We start from the raw sequence: 20840 nt of genomic DNA, 5'->3' as shown, positions 1-20840 counted from the left end.
CATCCTAAGCAGAAGTCACATCAGTTTGGCAGACAAGGAACAAATCTGGCTCACTTTTTATGGTCTTTGTCATCTATGATCGCCTGCTACCTGTAGGTCATCATAGAGTACATAGACTCCTGTGCTGGAGCGGGTAATTCAAACCAAATTGTATACCGTCCCCATTTCGCATGTTTATACTAATTAGATTAATTAATTAACTATAATCGAACTAATGGAATGAAGTGAAATTATTAACCAATCTTAATAATAACTGAAATACACGTGGGATTGCATTTGCATGACTTAATTAATACGTAAACTAAATTACGTATGCATACAAATGGTAGTCAATTAGAATATTGCATGATATATGTTGCTTTTGAGATGTATTTGTGATTTGTGCTTTATTCAGTAAGTATAAACCGCTTGAGTGTTGCTTTTTGCTAGATAAATACATACACATATGGGTATTAGCGAGGGAATGACATTTTATTAGTTATGTTTATGTATTAATTGCGTTTTGTGTTTCTTTTGCTTAAGTTGACCATTTGGGCCTGCCACAAAATGGCTGCCTCCAGTACCTGACTTGACTGACAACACTACATGAGGTTTTGGGTGAAGTGCGCCTGCGCTAACGCCAGCAACAGTGGCCTCGTCATGACCCTAACCAGACTGTACCCACCAAGGTCGCCCTGGGAAGCAAGCCAGCTTTTCGGAAGAACAATAAGACGCCTCTTAAAACCGGAACAAGCAAGACTGATGACCTAAGAGACATTATTCCATGAGAACCCTGTCAGACGATCTCTGATTGTCCAATCAGAGGAGCTGAAAACCAATATTTGTTACTTTTTTTCAATTATTTTACTATAAATGATGGTAGAATAGTGAGGTTGTATGGCTTTTCTCGTTTTCCTGACGTTATGCTGACGGAGAGGACGGTGACGCTGCAGGACAGCTGATTCCCTGAATCTGTGACGGACTGAATTAATGCAGAAACTCCTGATGAACTGAAATTACAAAATTTGATGGGCATAGATTTGCGAGACTACCGGATTTGACTTAGAGGACGACAATTAGACAGAATAGGTAAATATGAAGATTGGCGGCTTGAATAAACGAATGATTTAATTTGCATTAATTAGATAAAGATTGAATTGATTAACTACAGAATGAGTTGGGTTGTTTATTCATTGAAAATGTATTGATTTAAAGGTAAATTAGAGAATTGGAAATCAACCTAAACCAGCAACTAACTGATCCAACCCGATTTATGAGAGGAATACTAAAGGTGAAGTTCAGAGCCTAATCAGTATCAGAAGGTTACGTAGATTTGTTGCTCATTAGGGTAAAGAGGTAATTCCTTTCATGTCAGCGTTTGGAAGATAATCGCCTCCCAAGAAACACAGATTGATGGTGAGTGAATGTTGATGTTATGGGCCCCACCAGCAAATGTATGGATAGTGTGTGTTTGTGAGATCTTTGGTCTGTGACGGAGGGAGGGATTTTATACTCCACGCTGGAGCAGTTTTTCTGGTAGCAGAATGATGGTTGTTATTGTTTTGGTTTGATGATTATTGCTTGTACATTGCTTATTGATTATTGGTTATTGATTGGTATTGATATATGTACTAACACTCTATGTTGAGTTGCGTCGTTTTTTATGTCGTTAGCACGGCTTCTGGGATGTAGGAAGTCGGAAGTTTGTAACGGTTCCGTAGTAGAGCAGAGGTAAGCGCTGCTCTCGGGAAAGACGGAATTGTTGTTGCCCTGTAGGTACACAGGGGAAACGTGTGACAATTGAAGTTGCACGACGCATTGTCTGGGTTCGATTAGGTAGCATCGTCGTGTGTTGCCATTAGAGACATTTACAGTGTGAGAGAAGAGTGTATGATAGCAAAGGTTACCTGTGAAGTTCTGGTTTTAGGTACCAGGGATCCAACTGGCATTCTGATAACGCTTATCACTGGAAAGGTAATAGGTATTCTCTGAGCTTGCTAGAACAACAAAGTAGAGGGAAGCGCTGCTTTCTTAAGGCATGTCATAATTCTGTAGTAGGACAGACTGTTCGCTGTTCTCGGGAAAGACAGGATTCTGTATGAATGTACTACATTTTCTAGTGTGAAAGTGCGTTAACGAAATATCATTAAGGTTAATTGTGAAACTCTGGGTTTATTTCTCAGGAGCATTGGGTCTCCAACTATGTGTCTTAAATACTAGAGAAACAATTAGCTAGTGCTTGTTAGAAGGGTGAAGTAGAGGGATGTGCTACTTTATCAACGGAAGTAACGATTCCGTAGTAGGGCAGAGGTAAGCGCTGCTCTCGGGAAAGAGGGAATTCTCGTGAGAAAGGTCTTTTGCTATTCTTTGGTTAGCGAAGTGGACAATGGAAACGTTTCTATGTTGTCACTAACAGAAGTGTAGAAATTGAAACAAAAACTTACTGAGCAGATTTGTTAAGGAGGGGTAGACTGGAGCAGGAGCTGCCGCAGCGGCTGCTGATGTCAGAACGACTGCGCTGGGATTGGACAGTCGGTCAGAACTGTAAAACACTCCGGATTGGTGCGTTAGTGTACGCCGCGCTAGGAGTGGAGAAATACAGGGTGACGTAGACGTTCCTTATTGGTGCGTTGGTGTGAGTCGCGCTGGGATTTGCGGATTGTGACAGTGACGTAGACGCTCTGAATTGGTGCGTTAGTGTGAGTCGCGCTGTGATTGGATAGAATAGTGGTACAGTTGTAAAGAGAGACTAGTGATACACGGAAGACAAGAAAATGCATTACGATCCACCAGAAAAAGAGAAAAAGTCATGGTTCGGAAGAATCAAGAAGTGATTTATGAAGGACAAACCGGTCAAAACTAGGGAAAGACAGTTACTTCCTCCATCGAAAACCACCGCATCCTTTATGATTGCAAAATATGGGTATCATACTTGTATTTGGTTAGACAATTGGGTGAGATACACAAAGGAGGATGGAGTATTAGCTTTTCCAGAACACGGTTCATTTAATTTGGCTGTTTTGAGAAATTTGAGAGAGAAAATGATGAATTTAGAACCAAGACCTAGACCGACACAGTTTGAGGCTTTGACGGAATGGGAAGACGAAATGCATGAGCGAGAGAGACAAATAAATGGTAGAGGATATGGGTACCTGTTTGGCAGATCATACGGACATGAAACACATAATGATCGAATGAGAAGATGGCGGGATGCGAGTATGACAGAGGGTTTGTTCCCTGTAAGAACTGCAGGAGAGAATGAAGGACGAAAGTGCGTAGAAAAGAGGCATAATGTAGAGTCAAGAGGGTATGGAGGGAATGAGTGTGAGGATGATGTTCTTGATGATATGTTCTATAAGAATCCACCACCGTATTGACCAGAACCAGAAATTTTAACCCCAAGTGCCCCAATGAAAGAAACAGTACGAATTATAAAATCGGAACCAGAATTCCAAAGTTTGGGTAAAAACAAATTCATTAGAGAGGTAGAAAAGAGGTCTGAAGAGAAAACCGATGGAGAAAAATCTGCAGAATTAGCAAAAACGACCCTAGAATTAACTGAGAAAATAAGAGAATTGACTAAGAATCTAGAAGCCGTAACTGTTCCAGTAACGATAGGTCCAGTAATGCCTATTTTTGACAAACAAAAAGACAGTGAGCATTGTGTGACAGTCCCTTATAAAAGTAATAAACCGGTTGAACAACCAAAAGTGAGTCAGAATGAGAATCCATGGAGACAGACTATGAGTATAGTTGAACCGAATTTTTCAAATAACCCGTTTGTAGATCAGAACTGTGCAGAGAGAAGTATGACAATGATAGAGACAATGTCAGAAACACAAAAAGATTTTGGACAAGGAATTGTAGAGAAGCCAGTAGGACCATCGACAGAGGAGTTAAGTGAATGGTTAAGAAGCTTGCAGAGAAAAGACAAAGAATCCCAATCAATTGATGTGGCTAAGTTACGGATGGTATTGGAAGAATTAATAGTAGGAACTATCCCAACAGAAAAATTGAAAACTTATCAGGATGAAGAATTAATATTTTGGTGCAAAAGTGTGACCTGAAGAGCTAAAAACCTACATGAAAGGTTAGAAGAAGTGGCAAATGAGATGGGTATTGATATTGAAAAAGTAAAAGCCTTACAGAAACCATATCGAGTAGATTTCACCGAAAAAGATATTGAAAACATGAACACCACAGGACGAATAGGTCAGATTAAGGACATAATCATTTTATTGAGAAAATGGGGAGATGTGGATAAATGGAGAAGCAGATGGTATAGAAAATGTGATCATGCCTCAGATAAGACCTTTTCAGCATTACCTGTAAGAGAAAAAGAAAAGGTAGTGACAGAATGCCCTCTGGGAGATATTCCAGGAGGAGGATTTGTACATGTCCCATGGACAAGACAGGATATTTTGTCTTTAACGAATGATTTCCCTCGAATGCCCAAGAAGCCCGTCGAGTGATACAGGCAGGTAGACAAATTTGTAAAATTGTCTAAAGTACTATTGATTGATTTGAATAGTCTATTTGACATAATTGTACCAGCAGATTTATGGACAGAGTGCAAGCTCATGATAAATTGGCCAACTCAGGAATATCCTAGGGATCCTAAAACAGGAGCTCCAGACCCCAAGGTAATGAAGAAATATGAACAGGTTATGGTATTTTTGAAAAATAAAGTGCCCCCTAAAGAGACAGCTTGGGTAAAAATTGATCGAACACATCAAGAAAGTAAAGAGTCAGTACATGCATATTATGAGAGGCTAATACTAGCTTTTAAGCAGTTTAGCGGAAATGAGAATCTGAGTGAAAAGGATTTGAGTCATTTTGTATACAGATTTGTATATGGTTTACGTCCTGAAATTGGTGAAATGATTAAACAGCATACTGTTGATTGGCAAAACAAGAAAATAGATGAAGTACTGAGACACGCTAAATACTTTAGTGATGAGATTGAGGCAAAACAGCGAAAACTGAAAGAAAAGGCTATGTGGGCACAGGTAAAGGTAGCGGAAAGACAGGAAGCTCAAATAGTGGAACAAGCAAGTAACACAGGAACAAGACAGAAATTTGGTCCTGGGAAAGGAAAGGGCAATATAGAAGAAGCTAAAAAGAAGTTCCCATGCCATAATTGCGGTAGGATAGGGCATTGGAAATCCGAGTGTAAATTTCCCCCAAGTACTAACAATGAAAATCCATCATTGAACCCACAGGTGCAGCATGAGGTGAGTGGTCAACTGCAGCAACAGCAGCAAGTTGTTACCCCACAGAATCAGGTGCCAAAACCGCCTTTTCCACAGAGCAGAAACTCACAGAAGTATAGTAGTGAATCGGGATTCTACAATGAAGATCAGGTAAATAAGCTGCCACGCGCTAGCGCTGTTTCGCAGTTTTGGCTGCAACGCGATGAAAGTGACTCAGAAGAAAGCTATTGACGGTGCCGAAGGGAGGAAGGAGAGTGCGTACTTGGCGCAACTCTAGAAGTAGACCAGACAGGACCATTTGTAGATGGGAAGGTTAATGATAAAATGTTACTTTCCTAGTGGATACTGGTGCTACTCGATCAACTGTTAGATCAGCTCCCTGATGAAACAATCCAAGTAGTTGGTGTATCCAACAGACAGATTAAATCTTACCTTACAGAACCAGTGAAAGTTAGCATAGGGAAATTTTCAGAAATGCACCGCTTTGTTGTGTGCGACACCAGTCCTGTGAATTTATTAGGTAGGGACCTGTTGTGCAAAATGAATTGCACTATATTCTGTACTCCGGATGGAATAGCTTTTGAAACACCGGATGATGATGTACTGCATAAAATGACCATAGCTAACAGAGAAAATGAGGTTACTGAAACATATGCTGTATTCAACCCTGATGAATTAACTAAAGAATTGAAACAGTAAAAGCGGAAGTTTGGGATTTCACTGGAGAAAATGTAGGGCTAATGAGAAATGTAGATCCAATAAAAATAACAGTAAAGGAAGGAGTAACATACCCAAATATCCCGCAGTACAAATTGACACCTGAAATAATTGAAGGAGTAACTCCTGTGATAGAGAAAATGATCAGGCAAGGAATCCTGAGAGAAATAATGAGTAGTCCATGTAATTCACCAATAATGGGACTGAAAAAGCCTAATGGGAAATTCAGAATAGTGCAAGAGCTGAGAAAAGTGAATACAATTGTGGTATCATGTTGCCCCATTGTTCCAAATCCATCAGTGATCTTATATCAGATTCCCCATGATGCAGAATGGTATACAGTAATTGATCTGTGCCATGCTTTCTTTTCCATCCCATTGCACCACAACAGAAAATTTTTGCGTTTCGTTTTGGCGAACGTATTTTGGCATGGTGCCGAATCCCACAGGGGTATACAGAATGCCCTTCGATATTTAATCAGTTATTGAAGAAGTCTTTGGAGAGTCTAGAAATGCCCGAGAATTCAGTGTTAGTTCAATACATTGACGACCTTTTGGTGGCGTCAAAAAACGTGAAGCCTGTGAGGTAGACACGATAGCTTTGCTGAATCATTTGGCAAATGGAGGACTTAAAGTGTCACCATCAAAGTTACAGTTTTGCAAAAAAGGAAGTACAGTACTTAGAACATAACATTGAGAAAGGACTAAGAAAAATAACAATAGACAGAATCAGAATTATAAAAGGAATGAGAGCTCCCATGACTCAAAGAGAGGTGAGAATGTTTTTGGGAATGGTTGGATACTGTTGTCAATGGATCAGAAATTTCTCTTTGATTGCGAAACCTTTGGTACGACTGACGAGAAGTGATGTGAAAGATCCCATTGAGTTGAACAAGGAGGAATTGGCAGCATTTAGGAAATTGAGAGATGGTTTGTGTGAAGCACCTGCATTAGGTATGCCTGACTATGAGAAAGAGTTTGAGTTGTATTGCAGTGAGAGAAATGGATGTGCACTCTGTGTTGATACAGAAGCATGGAAAACTGAGGAGACCAATTGCCTATTTTACATCAATGCTTGATCCAGTAGCTGTAGCTTTACCTGGATGTTTGAAAGCGGTAGCTGCAACATGCCGAAGTTTGGAGCAGAGTGAAGGAATTGTGACAGGATATCCACTGAAAGTGTCTGTACCTCATGATGTAGCGATCCTGTAAACAAGGAGTCGTACTCAGTATATGACACACAGTCGGCTGACTAAGTATGAAAAGGTCATATTAGGTACGACTAATGTGAGTCTTGCAAGATGTTTGAATGTGAATCCCGCAACATTGTTGCCTGATGCTGAGAATGTGGAAGTAAGAGATGAAGCAGATCATGATTGTTTGGATGTACTTGATTTTTGTACAAAACCACGACCAGATATAAAAGTTGTACCTTTGTCAGAAAGTGATTTTGTGATGTTCGTTGATGGGTCATGTTTGAGAACAGATGAAGGAGTGCTGAGTGCAGCGTATGCAGTGTGCACAGTCGCAGCAGTAATAGAAGCATCCTATCTGAAAGGAGTAAAATTGGCCCAAGTAGCAGAGCTTGCGGCTTTGACTAGAGCGTGCAAGATTGGGAAAAGTGTGAGAGTGACTGTGATAACTGACAGCCAGTATGGCTTTGGAGTTGTCCACGACTTTGGCCAACTATGGCTACAAAGAGGTTTCCTAACCTCGAGTGGAACTCCTATTAAGAATGCTGAAGTGGTTGGAAAGTTGCTTGAGGCGATACAGCTGCCTAGACAATTGGCTGTTGTAAAATGTGCTGCTCATAGTCAAGGTGGTGATTATATCATCACCGGAAACAGATATGCCAATGACATGGCACAGTATTGTGCACGTAATCAGAATTCGGTCAATGGGGCTAAGGAAAGAGAAATGTCTTCTTGCTCATTGATGTTTACTAACATTGTGGGAACTTGGGAAGAGGTAAGACAGTTGCAAGAAGAGGCAGGAGATGAAGAAATGAAACAGTGGGTAAAAGCAGGATGTGCCCCAAGAGAGAAGGATCATGTGTGGGTCTATCGAGATGGAAGACCAGTTATGCCTGATAGCATGATGTCTACCATGGCACGGATGTATCATGGCCAGGGACACATAGGGAGAGATGCCATGATCAGGTCATTTAAGCAGACCTGCTACAATGCAAAATTCAGACTTGTAGCAGAAAGTCTTTGTCAAAGAGGCCTAATATGTCAGCAATACAATCCTGGGAGAAAGACAGTAGTGAGCCTAGAAACAATAGGTCGAGAAGGAGGCCCTTTCACCAGAATGCAAGTAGATTTCATTGAGATGCCTCCCTGTAACAGACTGAGGTATGTTTTGGTTGTGGTCTGCCTATTCTCTAGGTGGGTGGAAGCATTCCCAACCAGGAGAAATGATGGGATGACAGTAGCCAAGCTACTGTTGAGAGAGTTCATCCCTAGGTTTGGGTTACCAGTGACAATTGAATCAGACCGAGGAGGACATTTCCATAATGAGATCGTAGGATTAATTTGTGAAGCATTGAATGTACAACAAAAACTACATTGTGCTTACCGACTAGAGGCTTCTGGTGTGGTCGAACAGATGAATGGTACTATCAAAAATAGAATAGGGAAAATGTGTTTGTCCACAGGTATGAAATGGCCTGATGTCTTGCCTCTAGTACTCATAACTATTAGATCAATTCCAGACAGAACTACAGGATTAAGTCCTCATGAAATAATCATGGGACGCGCCATGAGACACGTATTTATACCAGTCAACAAGCTGATGACTATAACGATGACATGGTGTTGGAATACTGTAAAAGCCTGGCTGACGCAGTTCATTCTGTGTTTCATCAGGTTGGAGCAGATGCCACCACCCTTGAAAAGAAGCCAGCCCATGATCTGAGCCCAGGTGACTGGGTAAGGATAAAGGTCCACAGAAGAAGAAATAGTTTGGTTCCAAGGTGGGGAAAGCCAAGACAAGTCATTCTGACCACAACAACAGCTGTGAAGCGTGCTGGACTGAAAAACTGGATCCATGCAAGTCACACATTGAGAATTCCAAATCTAGTGGACAGCACAGAAAAATAATATTTTTATGAATCAGAATCAAGTACTGAGTCAGATGACGAAGAGTCAAAAACACGAGAAAACTCTGAAAGGGGGAAACAGAACCAAGTCTAACTTTAGTCCCCAGAAGTAGCTCTCTGAGAAGAAGATTGCAGATTTGTGAATCCAGCGATTCCGGAAACGAACAAGAAACGCAAGGTTCCAGAAAAGAACACAGAAAGAAAAGAGGAAAAGATAATGAAAAAACAATAAAAGAAATTCGTGAAAAGGAGGTACCAGATGAGAGACTGAGAGAAATTCCACCTGAAATAGCAAATTTAAGTGAACAAGGGACAGGTACAGAGAGAGAGGGACAGATTTCTGCGGAAGACCCCCGAGGAGGTGTAGGGAAATGCAACATCCAGTTAGGTGAAAGGACAAGTAGCCAGTAGGAAGATTGCGTGTCGGAGACCCGAGGAGGGACAGAAGTAGGGAAAACAAAACAAGTGGTGGAAGAAGAAGTTGTTGAAAAGACAAAGCAAGTTGAGACAGAGTCTGAAGAGAGCGAAAATGAAATACCTGAAGGTCGAGTTCTAAGAAAGAGAGCTTGGATGAATGAAAAGAACGACAAAGGAAGTAAAGTAAAAAGAGATGCAAAGGATGACATTTGGCCCAATAAAATAAAGAAATTGAGATATCGACTGACACGAGTGAATTCACCAAGAGCTGAACAGGTGAATGAAGTGACAAGTCAAGAAAAATCAAAAGAAGACGAAACAACTGAGAATAAAGAAAGTAAAAGAACAAGGAAACCTAACCAGAAGTATAAGTCGCCGGAATGGACGTACGTGGCTCTGCCTGAAAAGGGAGAAGAGGCAGATAGTCAAGGAAATCCAGAGGAGGCTGTGCTGAGAGTGGTTGAAGAAGATGAAGAATCGGAAATCCTGAGAGTTCTCTTGTCCGACATTGGAGAAGAAGAAACTGAAGTTCAGGAAATTCTGTATTTGGATGACGAGAGGAAAGTGAAGAACGATGAGATGCCAAACCTAATAGATCAAAGAAAGCTGTTGATGAAGAAAATAAGAAATTAAGTCAAAAGATAGATACTGGTAGAACCAAATAAGTGTTTAGAGCCTTAGGTTAGAAAACTAGTTGTGAAGTGAAAGAGGGTAAGTCAAAAGACACAGTCCATTTTTAACAAAGATGGCTAACATAGATAGTAGCAAAGGTAGATGTACATTCATGAAAAGATGGTGCAAAATGTGTTGTTGTTGTACAGGATTATTAATGCTTCTATGGAGCATCCTTGCTCTTCTTATCTCTTTTAAAGTCACTATAGATACATTAGAAGGACATAGTGAGAACAAAACTAATATAGGGAAGATTCAAAAGGTAGTTCCCATTAGAATAGACAACAATTATTTACATAAAGACAGGTCAATAACAGATTTTTCTAATAATGTGTTTTCAAAATAATTGTATGAATATGTAAAGACAATGGATGTAAGGGACTGCTATGTATGCATGCAGTTACCTGCCTCTGTTTCCGAAGGAGTGACTTATCATCACCTTCCAGCAACGTATGGAATAACATGTAGTGTAATAGCTAGTTTATTTTATCAGACAGGGAAATTAGAATATTATTTTTTCAGATGTAGATAACATTTTTGCGCAAGTGCCTTCTTATAATAAATTAAACAAAGTAAAACCTGCTAGGGTATTAGGTGAATTTTTCTTAGAAACTAAAGAACGAACATTAGAGTATATTTTTAGAAACAATTTGACGTGCAGTTTGAAGAAAGAGGAAAGGACATTCTTAGACATGGTTGAAGAAAGAAGACTGAAAATGCAAAGAAAGGCAGCATAGGGGAATGTGGAGAAAACAGTCTGGGATGTAGAAGCGAAAAACATTTGAAAGGAGAAGCTAGTCCAACTATAGCTTTAGATTGGCCTCAGAAAGGGAAATTTTGCATTCGAAGGAATCAAACTGTGTATGATAATTATTTTCTAGGTAATAGTGAGTGCCATGATACATATCGAATCATGGGTGGATGGGGATTTAAAGGCGGAAAAGATCCAATCTTTCCTGGATTATATTTTATTTGTGGGAACAGGGCATATTATCATTTGCCAGACCATTGGTATGGCACATGTTATGTAGGCTTGGTTTTTTCCAAAAATGTTCATATGGATAGAGGAGAAGATGGTGTACATAGTTTAAGTAATCATTTAGTACGTAGTAAGAGAGAATCTTGAACAGAAATTGGAGGTGACATTTTTGGAGCATTGATACCAGCAGTGGGAATATCTCTGAATGCAAACAAAATTAGAAGACTTTCAACAGTAGTGGATAGCTTGTCAACAAGCACCGCTGGAGGATTTTTATTGGTAGACACTGAAATGGTTGCCATGCGTGCTATGGTAATGCAAAATCGACTTGCCCTTGATATATTATTGGCAAAAGAGGGTGGAGTCTGTGGAATGCTGAAGGTTCAACATTGTTGTACTTACATTCCTGACAAAAGTAAAGATCTGAAGATTTATATTAGGAATATTACTGAATTGCATGATGAAATTGTACCACTGGAGGTTGAAGGTGTTTGGGAAAAGATCGGAAAGAAAATAGCTGCTATTAAAAACTCCTTAGTAAAGTTGGGTAGTACATTTATAGGTAAAATATTGTTTCCATTAACATGTGTGATTTTCATAATATTAGTGATAAGATTAGGTTGTATTTGTTGTAGAAATAATAAAAACAAGAAAAGAGTAAAAAGCGAAAAATTAAGAAGAAAAGACAAGAAACAAGAAAGAGAATTTTAGGAGATAGAATTAGAAGAGTGGAAGGAGAGAGTATGTATGAATCAGCAAAAAGAGGAGACGTGGGTGAAACTGAATTATGATTAAGAGCAAGAAAACATTTTAAAAATCCGTAAAAAAGACAGAACAAAATTTTTGGTTGGTTGGTATGGTGATAAAATCACCAAAGAGAGGATTGCTGGAGCGGGTAATTCAAAAAATGTTGTATACCCTCCCCATTTCGCATGTTTACACTAATTAGATTAATTAATTAATTATAATCGAACTAATGGAATGAAGTGAAATTATTAACCAATCTTATTAATAACTGAAATACACGTGGGATTGCATTTGCATGACTTAATTAATACGTCAACTAAATTACGTACGCATACTAATGGTAGACAATTAGAATATTGCATGATATATGTTGCTTTTGAGATGTATTTGTGATTTGTGCTTTATTCAGTAAGTATAAACCGCTTGAGTGTTGCTTTTTGCTAGATAAATACATACACATATGGGTATTAGAGAGGGAATAACATTTTATTAGTTATTTTTATGTATTAATTGCGTTTTGTGTTTCTTTTGCTTAAGTTGACCATTTGGGCCTGCCACAAAATGGCTGCCTCCAGTACCTAACTTGATTGACAACGCTACATGAGGTTTTGGGTGAAGTGCGCCTGCGGTAACGCCAGCAACAGTGGCCTCGTCATGACCCTAACCAGACTGTACCAACCAAGGTCGGCCTGGGAAGCAAGCCAGCTTTTCGGAAGAACAATAAGACGCCTCTTAAAACCGGAACAAGCAAGACTGATGATCTAAGAGACATTATTCCATGAGAACCCTGTCAGACGATCTCTGATTGTCCAATCAGAGGAGCTGAAAACCAATATTTGTTACTTTTTGTCAATGATTTTACTATAAATTATGGTAGAATAGTGAGGTTGTATGGCTTTTCTCGTTTTCCTGACGTTATACTGACGGAGAGGACTGTGACGCTGCAGGACAGCTTATTCCCTGAATCTTTGACAGACTGAATTAATGCCCAAACTCCTGATGAACTGAAATTACAAAGTTTGATGGGCATAGATTTGCGAGACTACTGGATTTGACTTAGAGGACGACAATTAGCCAGAATAGGTAAATATGAAGATTGGCGGCTTGAATAAACTAATGATTTAATTTGCATTAATTAGCTAAAGATTGAATTGATTAACTACAGAATGAGTTGGGTTGTTTATTCATTGAAAATGTATTAATTTAAAGGTAAATTAGAGAATTGGAAATCAACCTAAACCAGCAACTAACTGATCCATCCCGATTTATGTGAGGAATACTAAAGGTGAAGTTCAGGGCCTAATGAGTATCAGACGGTTACGCAGATTTGTTGCTCATTAGGGTAAAGAGGTAATTCCTTTCATGTCAGCGTTTGGAAGATAATCGCCTCCCGAGAAACACAGATTGATGGTGAGTGAATGTTGGTGTTATGGGCCTCACCAGCAAATGTATGGATAGTGTGTGTTTGTGAGATCTTTGGTCTGTGACGGAGGGATGGATTTTATACTCCACGCTGGAGCACCTGCACCTGGACTATGAAAGCAGCATAACTGGTTACACCATATGTGAAGGCATACTTCCCTCTCTGTAACTGGGATTGTCTGGTCTTAAGCTACCTTTGAGCCAGTGGTCTCAGGTGCAACCCACCGACACTCATTTTTGTGGGCCACACGTATTTTCCCTCATCAATCTTTGTCCCAGAGCCATAGGGAGAAAAAGGAGGACGAGAAAGACTGAAAATATGTTACAAAGGGAGAAAGCAAGAACCTGCAAGAGTGAGAAAAAGGTGCAGAAGATGTTTGGTTATTGATTAAACAGGCATGAGGTAGAATCAAGATTACACAAAATTGGTATTCAGCATGGCGATATTCACTGACACCGGCTGCAGGTTTCTGAGCAAAACGTCGGGCCTCAGAATGTATCTTTTATAAATTAGGCACTGCTGTGTCATCCTAGGCTCCTCTCAGATGTAAAAAAACGCAGATGAGCTCAAAATGTTGTACTTCGACACTGCTTGACTTAATAGCCATAACCTGTTCAAACTTTGACTTTGCTCAAAGTGGCGGCTCCTCCTCTAAGGCGGAGTAGCGTCGCCCCACTGAGCAGGCCTAAATGAAAAAAAATAAAATGATAATAACTCATTGTTATTATCATTTTATTTACCGTCCTTGCTCAGTTGGGTTGGGGCGGGGCAGGGCTGCTCTGCTCACAGAGCTGGGCAGGAGTGGTTTTCCCACTCCAAGTGAGCAAGACTCTTAGGCCGGCCACCTCAGACCAGCCAAATCATCATGCGTGCTTTTCATGTTCTGCACCAGGCAGCATCACAGCCTGGGTGCATAACATGCCTAGTCTCCCATTCCCAGACTGAACATTGAACCAGGGCTCCCAGGAACCTGGGAGCTGGGTGCTTCCTGCTTCCTGCCCTGAAAGTGGGTGAAGAGGAACGAGAGGTGGCAGCAACGGAAATTTGTAGGTGCTTTAATTTTTTTTTTTTTATTCCCTCTTCCCTGTCCCTCCACGACCCGCTCCCCCACTGACGTTAAGTACCAGCCTACACTGTTTGCTCAGAATTTTTTACCTGAGGAAGAGCTCTTTCTCCAGATCCGTGAGGTGGGAGTGTTGTCGGTTGTTTGACATCAGGTGCGTGAAAGCCTCACACGGCACATGTTCAGGTCGGATGCAGTAGAAAAATTCTCCATCCCGCTGGTCCCGGTATTCACACAATTCTTTTGTTGTGTTAATGTTAAATCCACACTCAGTGCGAACATTTTGGGTAACATTGTTAAAGGTGCCAGTGAAGCGAATGTACTCGTACCCTTTATTTCTTGCCTTCCAGAGAGCAGATACGCCCTCGCTGGAGTGGAACAACATCAATGAAATTTTAACTTTGCCCTCCCAAAATAGCGTAAAATTGACCAGATAACTTCCATTGTTAAAATCCTTGATGCTCCCAGAAGCCCCTGCTCCGATTTCCGGTGAATGTATTCTGGCTCTTAGGAAATCTCCTCCATGGGCCTTCCTGTTGCCCAAATAATCAAACATATCCAGTTGAATTGCTAAATGATCGCCAATGCAGTAATTGTTCTGAGAGTTTGTTATGGTGGCCCGGCTATTTCCAGGGCTAGTTGTATAGTTGAAGTGATTGAAAGTGGCTTTGGTCACAAGGTTGTCGATTTTGCTGAGCATCTCAATGACTTCAATGTCTGTTTCGGTCAGGCTGGGTCTATCTTCATGCAAACGCCTAAAAGAGAATTTCTTCAAGGAAAGTTTTAGTGAAACAACATTGTGAATTATTTGGTCAAAATGCCTCTTATTCTAATTAGGCCACAAATAACTTGTTTGATTTCTTGTTTGTTTCAACACCAAATGCCATTCACAAGTGTTCTCCAGCCCCATAAACATCACAAAATGTGATAAAATGTATTTCAGGGATAGGTATGTAACACCAACTAATTACAAATGTAGGCATCTTTTTATACAATGAAACAGGCGTGGATTTATGAAAACCTGTAATGAACAAGTGGCATAATTATTTACTAACCTTTCATTAGAAAATAGGATAATTGTACTACAGTACCAGGCATTTCTCTGGGCACCAGCGGCCTGGAGGCCAATCTTTGAAAGTTGGAAGACACCACCATCACTATCATCACCCCCAGGGTGTGTTTAAGCAGCGGGCCAATGTTGCTCTTCGCTGTGCTTACAAAGCCACCCCTTCGTCGTCAGATTAAAAAGCAGGGACTGTGCAAGCACAGTGAAGCAGCACCCTCAAGATCTCCTTTGGCTGTGGCACCCTAAGGTTCCTTTCCGGAGACATTCCTGACCATGCATTATTAATTGGGGGCCAGCACTTGCACCCTATAGCACTTCAGTAGTTACAGTGCAAGGAATTCCCTTCTCATTAATCCCTGGGTAGTTCAGTTTTTAGTGATGCTCCTGGGTACTCTTACCTTTGTCACATGGTATATCTAAGTACATTTGTCACAAAACTATAACGCGCACAGAAAGCGCAACACCATGCAGGTGACTGGGAGTCACAGACTCCAGACGCAGAAGGAGGGGAGCTAGGTTGAGTGCAGCAGAAAAGAAGACATGAGACAGGTGTACAGAGAGTGAAAAGGGCAGCTGCACGTGTGACAGACAAAAAGGTATTGAGATAGGACAGGCAGAAAGTGAAACTGCAAGTGTGAAAAGCCAAGCATGAAAAAAGCATATGATTAGTCAAAGAAGGAAAGATCTTTAAACACCTCCCAGATTTAATGATGCATTTGACTGTAGAACAGGAAGTAACGTTTTTCTTTTTTAGACCACAAAAGAAGATAATAGAACATTTCCTTGAGCCCAGAAGTTGAAACCTGCATTCATTTTCCTCTTATATCTACAAATTCATTTGTATGCCTCAAGACATTTTAGAAGTCGTGGCTACATTCCATCATCTCATAGAAAAGACTATCAGAATATATGAATCTTTGGAAGGGCTACTGCATCTTGATATCATCATTGGGGTGAATTTGAATCGAATCAAAAATAAGCTTTTTCGATTTCAGAATAGGAATCATAAAAGCGTACACAAAAAGATAATATACATTATTCAGGTTAAAAGAAACTAAAAACTCAATCTAGAAATATATATTAAAATCAAATATAGTACAGATAATGTTGACAAAGTGCATTTTACTTCTATCATTAAAAAGAAAAAAGAGGAATTAGAAAACTGACTGTAACAACTTCCTGCGGGTAACAACAGCCCATAAATACTGTGGTAAAACAACATAAGTATACAAATTTGGAAGAGATTGTAAATATAAGAAAGCGGGTCAACATTGCACAACATTTCGAAGGCTTTAGCAGTGGCTTAATTAAATGATTTCTCAAATCTGAGTAATACTTACAGAAAAACACATTGTGCATAGTATTCTGCCTGGCTACATTGTCGCAAGGGCATTTCTCTACTTCAAATTACCAATTATATTATTGGGAAAACTGGTTAAACAATGAAAAATGTTCATCCTAAATCGTGTCAATACAAGTATATGCTGAATGTTCTGTACATTTATTAAATAAGGTTGCATATTGTATGTGGTCCGAATCAAATGGCGATCAAAAAGATTTTATAAGAGGGAGGTAGCTACATGAGTTAACTCATGAATTGATCTCGACCATAGATCTTGCGAAGGAGTGTGGGAGTCTCCTTACAGTGATGACATTAGACACCGCCAAAGTTTTCGACAAAGTTAATTGGACTTTTTTGTATAAAATGATAGAGCGTTTTAACCTTGGAGAAAGCTTTTTAACAGCAATAAAAGCAGTGTACAAAAATCCTTTGGCAAAGGTGTTAGTAAATGGGAATCTCTCAAAAATAATACAAATTGATAGAGGGACTAGAAAGGGCTGTCCTCTCTCTCCCCTTCTTTTTAATATTTACATCGAGCCTCTGGCTTGTAAACTAAGAGCAAGTTGAAATATCCAACCTTTTGTCTGCAATGGATGGTAAAAAAAAATCGGTCTATATGCCGATGATTTAATGATTTTCACATGCTATTTGGAAAATTCTGGTACAAATTCGGAAGTATATCTGGGTACTCTGTAAACCAGCATAAACGGAATTGATGCAATGGAACACCCAACATCCTAGTAGCTTGTTAAAACAAGAAATAGGATACCTGTGAGTACAAATCGTTCACAATCTAGAAAAACTAGCCCAGTTAAACTTCGATAAACTTGTTACGTTAGTTAAAAAACAACTTCAAGCGTGGGAGCGCTGCCATTGTATTTTCTTTGTAGATCAAATCTTATAAAGATGTCGGTGCTCCCAAAGTTTACCTTCCTTTTTAACACCATCCCTCTTGAATTTAATAGAGCATGGTTTAAAAAAATACAAGGAGAGTTTACCAGTTTCATCTGGGAAAATAAATGTCCCAGAATTGCTCTGAAGAAATTACGTAGGAAGAAAGAGAAAGGTGGTATAGCCACCCCAGATTTATACCAATACTACAGAGCCTTCAATCTAAAGAACTTCCGTCAGCTTTTAAAGGACAGCTCCATCTTGACCCCTTATTTAAAGGCTCTTGTAAAGGATCCCCAAGTTCAGTCAGAATGTTTCCTCTTCAAATTTGGCCATCCCACATTTTTCAAAAAAGTCAAATTAAAGATCCTTCAGAATGCAGCCAAAATCTGGTACTATATAAGACTCACATTGCAAATACCATATTACTGTGATTCTGTCCTGATCTGGGACTCTCCAGGCACCCCGCCTGCCTTTTGGACTCATTAGCTACTCCGCTGCGTGAATGTGGGATTAATTATTGGGGTCAACTTCTGGAAAACTCTAAACTAATTTCGTGGCAGATTCTGTCAGAGGTTTCCAGTAATTCTGTCTCTAAATTCAAATACTATCAACTAATCAGCTGGGCAAATCCATTGAACAAAAATGGTGAGGGAAACCTGGGGGCTGAGGCCAGGATAAAACTACGTCCCAAGCTACAGAAGGAAATCGCAGAGTGGTACTGGTTGTTAATTCAGGCAGAAGAAGGGGCACAAAATCTGCTGACGGAGAACTGGAAGAGGGAACTGCTGGATAAGGATCGCAAATTATCATGGCAAGTATCTATGGCTTATTTATGGTGCTATGTGAAATCTGCCCCACTGAGAAAAAAACTATCTTTTCACTGTCCATAAGGCATACTGGACACCTCGGAGCTTATCGAAGATGGGAGGTCGGACAGGAAAAAAATGCTCTAAATGTGGTGAAGAAAAGGCGAATGAAGCACATATGTTCTGGCAGTGTCCCTCGATCCAGCCCTTCTGGGAGAAAGTGGGTAAGATCATATCAGAAGTCGTAGGTCAAGAACTAAAGGTGAGCTTGGATATAGTTATTTTTGGGGTTTTGAGGGGTGGGGCAAACAATGGAAATGTTACCGAAATCCCCAAAAACATTGTTTTCGTCCTAATTCTACTGACACGATTGAAGTTGTGCATCAAATGGATACTTCCATGTCCCCCCATAGAGGTGGAATGGATCCATTCAGTACAAAGGGTTGCAACCCCAGATCGAGCTACCATGAGGGTTAAGAAAAAAAAAATTTGGGAATTATGGGACAAATGGCTAGAAATTTATGGAAATCATTTTTATTCCTAAACTTGATATATATACACTATTCTGGAATTTAATTTCAAAATACAGTCTCTTGCTTTTTTTTTTTACCTGGTCCTATGATTAATAATATGCTTTACAGGTTTGGCCCATATGCCTCAGAGCCACTACTTCATTTACCTGTTTCAGTGAAGTTAGTCCTTTTCACCGGACCGGGGGGATATCACTCTTAAAAACTCAGGATGTTCACAACATCTCCTCCTTATGGAGAGACCGGGTACCCCCAGTCCCAGTGAAAATGGAGCCTTATCTTGATACGGTCTGCATATTGACAAACGAGGACAAAAAAAAAAAAAATTTAAATGTGCATAGTATTCTGCCTGGATACATTGTCGCAAGGGCATTTCTCTACTTCATATGACCAATTATATATATTGGGAAAACTGGTTAAACCATGAAAAATGTCCATCCTAAATCGTGTCAATACAAGTCTATGCTGAATGTTGTGTACATTTATTAAATACGGTTGTATATTGTATGTGGTCAGAATCAATTGGTTCTTGAGTACAGAAGGTTTCATTATCTCTGGAGACAGGCTCAATTCCTCAAGCAATGATAGAGACTCTCCTTCTAGTTCTTTCCCAGGGATATTAATCAAAGACCCCGGGTGTTAAAAATACTCGGTATGACCAATGTCAGCCAGAAAATGTGTGTCATACTTGAGGCTGGCCAGATTTTATGCCATAGCAGGACAGGCTGAATCTTAATCAAGTCTGATAAGTACACACAGTTCCAAGTGACAAACAAAGGTGGAACGTGTTTGGGGAGGGCAAGGAGGTTCCTAAATAAGCATTTTCTGCCAGCTGTATCGATTCAACATTATTGTGTCCCTGCAACTCTGACCCGTACATTGCGTTAGTCGGGAATTTGGCCTTATATATGATCACCATCTCTCTTGGTGGTTCCTTACTCAGTTTCCTAGGGAAATTAGGGAGAGTCTAAATATTTTTAACAAAGTTGAGCCTCCTTGAATACACCACACATCTCCAGTCTCCCTCTTGGGAAAATAAAATCCCTAAATATGAGAACGTTGGTGTATGAGTAATTTTAGTGCTCTCGCCACAGGTTTCATTATAAAAGTTTTACTTATGTTAATATGTAGACACAAATTCTGCGTATAATTCAGAAAGTAAATGCCGTAAGTCCAGCAGGGTGTGGACCATAAGCATCGCATTGTCTGCTTAGAGGAGGGACATAATAGGTTGGCGCCCTACTTGAGGAAGATAATTACATATACTTGCTAGAATACTGATCAAGCTATTGATATATAAATTAAACAGAAAAGGGGCAAGTACGCACCCTTGCCGGACCCCTCTCTCTATGGTGAAAGACATTGAGCATTCTCATTTTAGACCAGAGCGCACACTGTCCCTACTTGTCAAGTACAAGTGACTAACGAAGTTGACTATTGTTGTGTCCACACCCAGATTGAGAATGATAGTTGATAGATTATCATACACAATGCAATCAAATGCAGATGATAAGTCTACAGATGCAAGAAACAAATTACTTCGTTAAATATGCATGTATTGCCCAATTAATAGGTTCAGAATAATGGCCTACTTGATTGTCCCTATTCCTAGTTGGAATCCATATTGAAAGTCTGAAATATTATTAGAATCAGCCCAATGCTGTATTTTGCACAAAAGAATATGACCAGCCACTTTAACTAGAGAATCCAGTAAATAAATAGGCCTATATTGTGCAGGGCTGTTACGATCACCTTTCTTATCGATAGGAACTATGAGAGATTATGAACAGATATTTTAAAATCCAGCACTCCAGCAGGCTCAGAAACTGAGTATCAAGAGGGGGCACCAAAGGTCAAAATTAGATTTATAAAGATCAACAGCAATGCTCCTTC

At 39.9% G+C, this 20840-nt stretch overlaps 1 protein-coding gene across 2 annotated transcripts in view; it reads right to left on the bottom strand.

The window, feature by feature from the left end:
- LOC146861440 (NXPE family member 1-like) overlaps positions 1–20840 on the bottom strand; it is a 739873-nt gene that overhangs the window by 404149 nt on the left and 314884 nt on the right. The window contains exon 4 of one of the 2 annotated variants that reach the window (XM_085645734.1): positions 14402–15078. The exons of the other annotated variant lie outside the window; for it this stretch is intronic. Coding sequence (XP_085501860.1) covers positions 14402–15078 — 677 coding nt within the window. The remainder of the gene's footprint in view (positions 1–14401; positions 15079–20840) is intronic. 2 annotated transcript variants of the gene reach the window in all.

The sequence above is a fragment of the Triturus cristatus genome, chromosome 3_1, assembly GCF_964204655.1.
Source record: "Triturus cristatus chromosome 3_1, aTriCri1.1, whole genome shotgun sequence".
NCBI lineage: Eukaryota > Metazoa > Chordata > Amphibia > Caudata > Salamandridae > Triturus > Triturus cristatus.
This window is presented reverse-complemented; position numbering and strand designations above follow the sequence as displayed.